General features: G+C 51.2%; 1 protein-coding gene across 1 annotated transcript; it reads left to right on the forward strand.

Moving 5' to 3' along the window:
- The first annotated feature begins 743 nt into the window (after positions 1-743).
- On the forward strand, positions 744-5043 carry LOC123190274 (auxin transporter-like protein 3). Its single transcript, XM_044602889.1, has 4 exons — positions 744-1254; positions 1362-1756; positions 2881-3346; positions 4358-5043. Exons 1-4 carry the CDS (start codon positions 895-897, stop codon positions 4712-4714), a joined length of 1578 nt encoding a protein of 525 aa, XP_044458824.1. The 5' UTR covers positions 744-894; the 3' UTR covers positions 4715-5043.
- Positions 5044-11765: the final 6722 nt, after the last annotated feature.

An 11765-nucleotide genomic window follows, 5' to 3' on the forward strand; every position in this document is an offset into this window, starting at 1 on the left:
CCGTCAAGTGATGGTTCAAAGGGATTTGTAATATCCTATGAACATCGACAGGAGAGAAAACATCACGAGTTAGATCCTCATCCCACTGGCTTGTGTACGGGTTTATTAACTCATCAACCTTTGAAAGCATTGTTGCACCCCTATTTGTGATTAGTTTCCCTGTGACACTTGATGGAATCCATGGATCATTGCCAGATATCGATTTGACCTCCACTTCCAACACGCCAAATGCAACCCCGTTTAAAGGTCTGAATACCTGCAACAATACTCTACCAAGTATAAGAAGAGCCTTTTCTGTGTCCAGCTTTCAATATGTCACCATCTGGGTAATATTTTGCCCTCAGAACTTGCGCACACAAAGAGTCTAGGTTTTGGATTAGTTGCCAGCACTGTTTTGCTAACATAGCAAGATTAAAACTGTGCAAGTCTCTAAAACCCAATCTCCCTTGCTTCTTCAGAACGCACAACCTCCACCACGCAAATCATCTTTCATGTGTTCCCCTGACATGAATGTCCCACACTCAGGTACCACTTTCCTCAGGATTTTTCAACAAACCACCCCCGCCTTTTGAGCCTTTTGTTTTCCTTTTATCAGAAAAATGCACATGTAGAGAGAGAAAAGTGAGGCCGTGTGGGGGCGGGAGCCGGCTTAGCTTTATTTTCTTTATGCCTGAGCTGCTGGAGTGCTGCCTCCTCAGCGCCTCCGGCCGGCGGCCTCTGCATATATATACGACCTCTCCCCCCTCCCCTGCACACCCCAACCTATCACCAGTCACCACCATTATAAACCAACGGCCAGCTAGGTAGCTAAAGTGACCTCCTGTGAGCAAGAAAAGCTCGCCAAGATCAGTAGTGCTAAGCGACAGGTAGTGAGCCAAGCCAGAGCAACGAAGGATGGCGTCCGAGACGAGCGTCGCCGACGAGAAGGCGCCCGCTGGGCTGAGCCGCTACGAGGCGGACGCGGAGGACGGGCAGGAGGGCGGCGGCGACGAAAAGTCCCGGCTGTCCGGCCTGCTGTGGCACGGCGGGTCGGCGTACGACGCGTGGTTCAGCTGCGCGTCGAACCAGGTCGCGCAGGTCCTGCTGACGCTGCCCTACTCGTTCGCGCAGCTGGGCATGGTGAGCGGCATCCTGTTCCAGCTCTTCTACGGCCTCCTCGGCAGCTGGACCGCCTACCTCATCAGCATCCTCTACCTCGAGTACCGCACCCGCAAGGAGAAGGACAAGGTCGACTTCCGCAACCACGTCATCCAGGTACGTACGTGCCTCCCTCCTCCCTCCATTGTTGCTGCTGCCTTCCAAGCTCTCTAACCATAACCAGTAGCCACCATTGTTGTTGATCTTGGTTTGCATGCATGCAGTGGTTCGAGGTGCTGGACGGGCTGCTGGGGCGGCACTGGCGGAACGTGGGGCTGGCCTTCAACTGCACGTTCCTGCTGTTCGGGTCGGTGATCCAGCTCATCGGCTGCGCTAGCAACATCTACTACGTGAACGACCACCTGGACAAGCGGACGTGGACCTACATCTTCGGCGCCTGCTGCGCCACCACCGTCTTCATCCCCTCCTTCCACAACTACCGCGTCTGGTCCTTCCTCGGCCTCCTCATGACCACCTACACCGCCTGGTACATCGCCGTCGCCTCCCTCATGCACGGCCAGGCCGACGCCGTCAAGCACTCCGGCCCCACCACCATCATGCTCTACTTCACCGGCGCCACCAACATCCTCTACACCTTCGGGGGGCACGCTGTCACCGTGTAAGCCGACACGCCCCACCCCGCCCCATCGTCCCACCTGCTCACTTTTCACTTGCATGCCCTAATCTTTTTCCAAAGCTGATCATCTAGTTTATCCGTCGTATATATACAATGTTGTAACGGTCACTGGTCACGGAGCGTGCACGCTACTACTGCCCAGCTCGGGGTCACGTGCAACGGGAATGTCGTCTGACATGCGGGGCCGTCCTGTGTATAAGCAACGGGCGTCACCTGGGGACCACCTAGACCTAGACATGCACGCACGGTGCCCATATGCGTACATGCAGTATATCCCAAGAGCACACACGTGCTACCCACACATCAACCGAGCACAATGCTCGTGGATGCTGGAGCGGAACATATACGTTTCTGAATTTTCAACATAAACAAAGTTGAAACCTGAGCTAGCAGGATAATATATCTATCTACGATTTTCGTTACCCTCAAAAAAGAATTTAGGGTTCATATTTGTGGTACTACCAGCCAGCTTGTAGGTTTAGCACAAGATTATTCGTACTCCTACCAACAGTGTTCTTATGGTAGTACTACGTATAGCTTGTAGGTCTAGCACAAGATTATTCATTTCGTACAACTTTTTCGTACCAGCAGTGTTCACGTTGGAGTTTGGAACATCATCAGGCATCTGCAAAGAACCACACTGTTTCAGAGTAGTGCTGCAAAGTGCTGAATGCAAGACTGAGTACCGGTGCTTGCTACTGCAAAGTGCTGGAGCTTTGAGGCTTTGAAGCCTCCCTCCCTGCTTTTTTCACCACAGCTAGCGCAGCATGCATGCCCATTTGCATTTGCATCTCTTGCGCAGCAGTACTATTTTCCCTCGACAAAGAAAACACCATTGCATGCATGATAGTACATCAGCTAGGCGGGTCCACTTGCTGTGGCACAGCGAGCTGCCCCCGACACGTGGGCCCCGTCGCCATGTTCATGCTACCTTGTCACAGCAAAGCCCAACCACGTCCAAGTCCATCTCCATCTCGCTTTGTTTGTGTCGCGGTAGACTGTACACGCATCGCTAGCTAGTGAGGATAGCACGAATCTTACAGCACGCGGGCAAGAATGTACGCCGTCTGATCCGTGTTTGTGTGTGTGTGTGTGTGTGTGTGCAGGGAGGTGATGCACGCGATGTGGCGGCCGCAGAAGTTCAAGGCCATCTACCTGCTGGCGACGCTGTACGTGCTCACCCTGACGCTGCCGTCGGCGTCGGCGGCGTACTGGGCGTTCGGCGACGAGCTGCTCACGCACTCCAACGCGCTCTCGCTGCTCCCGCGCGACGCCTGGCGCGACGCCGCCGTCATCCTCATGCTCATCCACCAGTTCATCACCTTCGGCTTCGCCTGCACCCCGCTCTACTTCGTGTGGGAGAAGCTCATCGGCCTCCACGACTGCCGCAGCCTCTGCAAGCGCGCCGCCGCCAGGCTCCCCGTCGTCATCCCCATCTGGTTCCTCGCCATCATCTTCCCCTTCTTCGGCCCCATCAACTCCGCCGTCGGCTCCCTCCTCGTCAGCTTCACCGTCTACATCATCCCCGCCATGGCGCACATGGTCACCTTCCGCTCACCACAGTCCCGCGAGGTTCGTCATATTATCCTTGCTTGCATCACTTTCTTTTTTCTAATAATCTAAACACTGTAGTACGAGATATTGATGGATTGATCTAGATGCCGGTGAGATTTATCGACATGCATGCATGGGTTTTTGTTTGTGCATGGCTACACACCTGGGCTCCATATGCTTACAGCTGCTCCCAGCACCAGCTAGCTAGCTAGTCGCCATTGCTGCAGATGATGTAGTACATGTCTGTGAATAGTGAATCTGCTTGCGCACAGTGTAAACTGTGAACACTAGGGGGAACATGACCTGTCACTCAGGTAAACTAGCCTCCTTCACAATTGCTGGCTCGTCGCTGCCAGATATGTCTATCGAGCAGTTAACTGGTGACACAAAAACATTCCATAAAAAATACAGTAATACTTCAGTAGTTTGAGTAGTACTATTGTAGTATAATCCACTCCGTTGGAGTATACATTGTCTGCGTATCTGCTGCTCCTGCTGCAGCATGTTATGATGTCTCGCTGAATGCAAGACAAAACCGCAGCATGCAAGCATCCAGCTAGCTTAGCAGTGAAGTGATCGAGTGTCAGCCAATTCCTTTCAGCACCAGCGATGATAACTTCAAAAAAAGTACACCCACCACTCACCATCGTGCACAGTAGCGCAAAGTTGAGGGGAAAGTGCGGTGAAACGCGAGCGTGGTTTTGTATCATCTGCTGTCGGGGAGCCATTGGCATCGATCGATGGATGGAGCACGCAGCAGGCGCGCAGGCAGTCTGCGCATAATTCTGTCCGTCCGGACACTGATGCCGCCATGTCTAGAAAGCAACAAAAGCAGCAGCAGCAGTAGAGTAGAGTACTCCGCCACTTGAGCGCTTGGGGGCTTGGGGCTGTCAGCTCCACGCACCAGATGCCCCCTTCACCTGTGACATCATTATTACCGCCATTCTCACATTCCCATGCCGTTTTGTCATGGTAAATACAGTACTACTATGAATTTATGTTTCTCTGACGAGGGATGCAAAAATGCAGAACGCGGTGGAGCGGCCGCCGCGGTTCGCCGGAGGCTGGACGGGGGCGTACGTGATCAACTCGTTCGTGGTGGCGTGGGTGCTCGTCGTCGGCTTCGGCTTCGGCGGGTGGGCCAGCATCACCAACTTCGTGCAGCAGGTGTCCACCTTCGGCCTCTTCGCCAAGTGCTACCAGTGCCCGCCCCACCCGGCCCTCGCGTCGCCGTCGCCCATGGCCCCGAGCCCGTCCATGCCGTTCGGCTTCAACATGACCGGCATGTTCGCCCCGATGTCCGCCCCGTCTCCGGCTCCGGCCCCGGCCCCGATGCATCTCGGGTCGCTTCACCACCACCACCGGCACCACCGCCACGGTCTGTGATCGCAAGGAGGGACGACGCGCACGATGGATGATTCGATCGCCCGGAGCTCGATCTACGTAGTTTCTAGCTAGCTAGTTAATCAGCAGTGTTACCTCGATTAGCCCTAGTAAAATCTTTTCTGTTGTTGTGCCTCTCTTGTTCTCTTCTTGTGCTGGTGGCAAGGCTTGCTATTAGTCGGCAGCTAGTGCGAGGCTGCCCTCTGTGTGTGTATGTGTGTATGGAGCTGCTTTTCAGGCAGAAAGAAGAATGTAACCCCAAGAAGGGAGATGCTCCTGCTCCTGCTCCTGCAAGTTTTTCTCAATAATAAATTCACGCCTCTTGCTGCCTATCAAGGTCGATTTTAAAGTGCCGTTGTTCTTGGATGGATTTTTGCTGAATGAAAAAGTTATAGGGACGACAGTATCCGGCCGATCTTTGGACGCATCCAACCATGTATGACATGGGTATGAGCAGCGCTCGTATAGCCGCTGGATCTAAGTGTCGTCTGAAAAAGTGAAAATCAGCCATCATAATGTGTGCTCAGAGCAGTTTCGAATGAAAAACACAAGCCATCATAATGTGTGCGCACAACAGGCTCGTGTCGTGTCTGCATTTTCAATTTTCAGTCTAGGGTTTACATGCGCGCGCCCACACACACAGTGTGATAGGCATGCACCCTGCAGCGTGTCCAGTGTAATCCAGTTTGTGACATGGCTAGGTCCACGTGGTTCCACTTTGATACGCCTATGGGCATTCTTATCAGCGATAAGCGGCACGGTTTTCATCCTAGACATGCTTTTTTATTCACAATGACATTTGCTTTGGGTAATCAAGCACAATTGTCAATGTAAGTAAGCACCGGTTCAATGTATGACAACGTCGACGGTAGGTGAGTGATGTTGAGGTCACATAATGGTTGCGGTAGTCGGCTCTTCTTCTGTGTCCATAGGTTCGCCTAGGGTTATCCGTTGGTGCAAAGTCGAAGCCACAACGGCGGGCCCGGGTGGCAACGATGACGAGTCCCGGGTGGTACCGTTGTGATCATCCATGTTGCGGACCTTGTAAAGTTTTTCTCGTGGGTCTCCTTCATAATCGAAGTTTGTGATGTGCCCGTCGCCGGTGGTTGATTGATTTGGATGGAGTTTCATGTGGCTTTAATGCCCCGGACACACCGACTGGTTACTGGTTGTTACTCCTGGCGGGATGTAAACTAGCCCTGCAGATCAACTCTAGTCTTTCCTGCGCACTTTGTCCTCACTCGTGCGCATCTGGGCAACTTCCTAGTTGATCACCCACCATGAAATTGCTCAAAGCTGAGCACACTTAACTTTGGAGTCCTCTCCGAATGGGTACCAGAAAGAAAGGAATTTCTTATTGATATGAGTAGATGGTACTGCTTTGATCTTCCATGTTGCCAGCCTTGCATATTTTTTCTTGTAGGTCTCCTTCAGAATCGAAGTTTGTGACGTGTGCCCGTCGCGGGTGGTTGATTGATTGGCATGGAGTTTCATGTGGCTTCGCCTAGCCACTTTGGAGTGGGCTGGGTGTCATCTACGGCGAGGTAGAGTCGCTTTCTCATAGAGCAGGGATGCGATGACGCTGGCTCGAGGAGAAGGGATGACGATGATGTCTTTTGTGTTACCTCGACGAGGCTTCATTCACGGTGGTGTGTGAGAGGAATATCTTCTGTGTGCCGCTCAGTAGATTGTGTCACTTTTCATCTATTTTCCGTGACTACCTGAGCAACTATGTTCTTCTTAATTAATGGATGCAACTAATATTTTGCTTCTGTTTATCATCAAATACATACATGGTCTAAAAACACAATAGAAATAAGATATAATTGTTGATAGTTATGCAAATGATGACAATTTCACATTTCATAATAAAAAATGTTGCTTACAAATTGTCACTCCACAACATAAGCCCAAATCGGTCTTTGTAGTCCAGTCATGTGTTCTTTGCCAGTTGGGCTCACTTTACTGGCTTCAGGAAAGCCCACCCAAAATGGGGCTTTGTGGTTGAACTATGTGTTCTCCGCATGTTGGGCCCTCATTGGGTGCCCTAACGCATGTATGCTATAGCAGGAGACGTACGTGTCTTTACTGGCATAGCGCAAGCCAACCCAATATGGGGCTTTGCGGTTCACTACTGTATTTTTCTACCTGTTGGACCCCTTATCAGTGCCCAGACATGTGTGTGCTAGGGATGGGGGTAGGTGCCTTTCCTGGCTTAGCATAAGCCCACCACCCAAAATGGGGCTTTGTGGTTGGCTCATGTGTTTTTCTTATGCTGGTTCACTACTAGGGAAAACCCTATACACAGAATCTTAGTAGCAGCACGGCTCAAAAAGGAGCGCTGCTGCTAATTAGCAGTAGCGCGGGTGTAGAAAACCCGCTACTGACAAGTGCTTAGCAGTAGCGCGCTCGGCGTAACCCGCGCTGCTACAAATATCGACCGACAATGCCCACCCAACTCCATTTAGCAGCAGCGCGGTGCCGCGAGCCGCGCTACTGCTATAGTTGTAGCAGTAGCGCGGTTTTTCTGAGGTCGCTGCTGCTAATTTTCAAATCGGGCACATTTTTGGTCCCAGTTAGCAGTAGCGCTTGTACCGAAAGCGCGCTGCTGCTACTTTCTTAGCAGCAGCGCGTTTTACGTACCGCGCTACTGCTAATCCGCACCCACCACCTTTTCCCCACCCGTCCTCCCCCTCCCCCTCCTCTCCCTTTCCCCTACGCGCGGAGGCCCAAATCCAAACCCATACTCTTCTGATTCCCCTTCTCCTCCCACTCGCCATTCCCTTCCTCGCCCAGCACCACTGCCGGCCTCGCACCTCGGCGTCACTCACAAATCCGGCGACCTCCTCTCGTAGACCCCTCCCCTCCCCCTCCATCCTTCTCCTTCTCCGCTGTTGGAAGGAGAGGGAAACCAGCAGAGCGTCGTCCACATGAGGGCGGCCAGATCCATGCATGGACACAACCACTTGCACCTCCTCGCCGGGTCAAGGGTCCCACGACAAGCAGCAGGTCCCCGAGCTCCATCTAGGGTTTCGGGCATCGACACCAACTCCGGCGGCCACCGGTGAGTTACTCCTCCTACTGCTCTCTATCTCTCTCTTCCCTTTCTAATAATTTTCTCTTCTTTTGTAGCAGCAGTAGACGAGAGCTGCGGGCACAAGTTGGGTGGGGAAGCACCATGACCACGAACAACTTCATCCCCTCCAAGACTAGTAGTAGCCATGAATGGAGAGGACGATGATGCCAAGCAGAAGCAGCCGCCATGGCTGCAATTAATTTTTTTAATTCTGAATTAGTTAGTAGTAGCGCGGGGCGCTGACCCGCGCTACAACTAAGTAGTAGCAGCGCGGGTGGCAACAACGCTACTACTACTAGAAGTAGCAGTAGCGCGGGTACCACCCGCGCTACTGCTAAAAGTTAGCTGTAGCGCCCTAGCAGTAGCGCAGCCCCCACGCTACTACTAGCAATTATCCCGCGCTACTACTAGGGTTTTCCCTAGTGGTGGTTCTATTGTCAGTGGTCGAACATGTGTACGTTGGCCGACGCGGGAAGGGTTATGTGTCTTTCCTAGCTTGGCGTAAGCCAACCTGAAATGAGGCTATGTGGTTAACTCCCATGGTTTTCACCTGTTGGACCCAGTTAGCTTACCTCAACACCAAGTTGCCCCTGGGAACCATATGTGGAGCGGATCGTCTAGCTAACTGAGCCTACTAGGGATGCCAAAGTAACCATGGCATGATCACCTGGGTCAAACCATCTCGAATCCGGTGTCGTAGGCCTCGATTGTTTTGACAAGAGCGACCGCCCATAGAATTGCGCTCACCCGGTGTCGTAGGCCTCGGCTGTTTTTGTTGGGGAACATAGTAATTTCAAAAAAATTCCTACGCACACGCAAGATCATGGTGATGCATAGCAACGAGAGGGGAGAGTGTTGTCTACGTATCCTCGTAGACCGAAAGCGGAAGCGTTAGCACAACGCGGTTGATGTAGTCGTACGTCTTCACGATCCGACCAATCAAGTACCGAACGTACGACACCTCCGAGTTCAGCACACGTTCAGCCCGATGACGTCCCTCGAACTCCGATCCAGCCGAGTGTCGAGGGAGAGTTTCGTCAGCACGACAGCGTGGTGACGATGTTGATGTTCTACTGGCGCAGGGCTTTGCCTAAGCATCGCTACAGTTTTATCGAGGTAGACTATGGTGGAGGGGGGCACCGCACACGGCTAAAAGATCAACTTGATCAATTGTTGTGTCTAGAGGTGCCCCCTGCCCCCGTATATAAAGGAGCAAGGGGGGAGAGGCGGCCGGCCAAGGGGGGCGCGCCAAGGGGGGGAGTCCTACTCCCACCAGGAGTAGGACTCCTCCTTTCCTTGTTGGAGTAGGAGAAGGGAAGGAAAAAGAAGAAGGAAGGAAGGGGGCGCCCCCCCCCCTTCCTAGTCCAATTCGGGCCAGTCCATGGGGAGGGGTGCGACCACCCTTTGAGGCCTTTTTCTCCTTTCCCGTATGGCCCATTAAGGCCCAATACGAATTCCCGTAACTCTCTGGTACCCCGAAAAATACCCGAATCACTTGGAACCTTTCCGATGTCCGAATATAGTCATCCAATATATCGATCTTTACGTCTCGACCATTTCGAGACTCCTCGTCATGTCCCCGATCTCATCCGGGACTCCAAACTACCTTTGGTACATCAAAACATATAAACTCATAATATAATCGTCATCAAACTTTAAGCGTGCGGACCCTACAGGTTCGAGAACATTGTACACATGACCGAGACACGTCTCCGGTCAATAACCAATAGCGGAACCTGGATGCTCATATTGGCTCCCACATATTCTACGAAGATCTTTATCGGTCAAACCGCATAACAACATACGTTGTTCCCTTTGTCATCGGTATGTTACTTGCCCGAGATTCGATCGTCAGTATCTCAATACCTAGTTCAATCTCGTTACCGGCAAGTCTCTTTACTCGTTCCATAATACATCATCCTGCAACTAACTCATTAGTTACAATGCTTGCAAGGCTTATAGTGTTGGGGAACGTAGTAATTTTAAAAATTTCCTACGCACACGCAAGATCATGGTGATGCATAGTAACGAGAGGGGAGAGTGTGATCTACGTACCCTCATAGACCGACAGCGAAAGCGTTATGACAACGCGGTTGATGTAGTCGTACGTCTTCACGGCCCGACCGATCAAGCACCGAAACTATGTCACCTCCGAGTTCTAGCACACGTTCAGCTCGATGACGATCCCCGGACTCTGATCCAGCAAAGTGTCGGGGAAGAGTTCCGTCAGCACGCGGCGTGGTGACGATCTTGATGTTCTACTGTCGCAGGGCTTCTCCTAAGCACCGCTACAATATTATCGAGGATTATGGTGGAGGGGGCACCGCACACGGCTAAGAGAATGATCACGAGGATCAACTTGTGTGTCTAGAGGTGCCCCCCTGCCCCCGTATATAAAGGAGCAAGGGGGAGGAGGCCGGCCCTAGGAGGGGCGCGCCAGGGAGTAGGATTTCTACTCCTAGTTGGAGTAGGTTTCCTCCTTTCCTAGTCCAACTAGGAGAAGGGGGGAAAGGGGGGAAGAGGGGAAGGAAGGGAGAGAGGGGCCGCGCCCCAAACCCCTTGTCCAATTCGGAATGGGCTTGGGAGGGGCGCGCGCCACCTCCTGGTCCTTTCCACTATGGCCCATTAAGGCCCATTGCTTCTTCCTCGTATTCCCGTAACTCCCCGGTACCTCCGAAAATACCCGAATCACTCGGAACCTTTCCGATGTCCGAATATAGTCGTCCAATATATCGATCTTTACGTCTCGACCATTTTGAGACTCCTCGTCATGTCCCCGATCTCATCCGGGACTCCGAACTCCTTCGGTACATCAAAACTCATAAACTCATAATATAACTGTCATCGAAACCTTAAGCGTGCGGACCCTATGGGTTCGAGAACAATGTAGACATGACCGAGACACGTCTCCGGTCAATAACCAATAGCGGAACCTGGATGCTCATATTGGCTCCCACATATTCTACGAAGATCTTTATCGGTCAGACCGCATAACAACATACGTTGTTCCCTTTGTCATCGGTATGTTACTTGCCCGAGATTCGATCGTCGGTATCTCAATACCTAGTTCAATCTCGTTACCGGCAAGTCTCTTTACTCGTTTCGTAATACATCATCTCGCAACTAACTCATTAGTTGCAATGCTTGCAAGGCTTATGTGATGTGCATTACCGAGAGGGCCCAGAGATACCTCTCCGACAAACGGAGTGACAAATCCTAATCTCGAAATACGCCAACCCAACATGTACCTTTGGAGACACCTGTAGAGCTCCTTTATAATCACCCAGTTACGTTGTGACGTTTGGTAGCACACAAAGTGTTCCTCCGGCAAACGGGAGTTGCATAATCTCATAGTCATAGGAACATGTATAAGTCATGAAGAAAGCAATAGCAACATACTAAACGATCGGGTGCTAAGCTAATGGAATGGGTCATGTCAATCACATCATTTTTCTAATGATGTGATCCTGTTAATCAAATAACAGCTCTTTTGTTCATGGTTAGGAAACATAACCATCTTCGATTAACGAGCTACTCAAGTAGAGGCATACTAGTGACACTCTGTTTGTCTATGTATTCACACATGTATTATGTTTCCGGTTAATACAATTCTAGCATGAATAATAAACATTTATCATGATATAAGGAAATAAATAATAACTTTATTATTGCCTCTAGGGCATATTTCCTTCAGTCTCCCACTTGCACTAGAGTCAATAATCTAGTTCACATCGCCATGTGATTCGACACTAATAGTTCACATCACCATGTGATTAACATCCATAGTTCACATCGTCATGTGACCTATACCCAAAGGGTTCACTAGAGTCAGTAATCTAGTTCACATCATTTATGTGATTAACACCCAAAGAGTACTAAGGTGTGATCATGTTTTGCTTGTGAGATAATTTTAGTCAACGGGTCTGTCACATACAGCTTCGTAAGTATTTTGCGAATTCTATGTCTACAATGCTCTGC

Source organism: Triticum aestivum, chromosome 1A (assembly GCF_018294505.1).
Source record: "Triticum aestivum cultivar Chinese Spring chromosome 1A, IWGSC CS RefSeq v2.1, whole genome shotgun sequence".
In the NCBI taxonomy this organism is placed as follows: Eukaryota; Viridiplantae; Streptophyta; class Magnoliopsida; order Poales; family Poaceae; genus Triticum; species Triticum aestivum.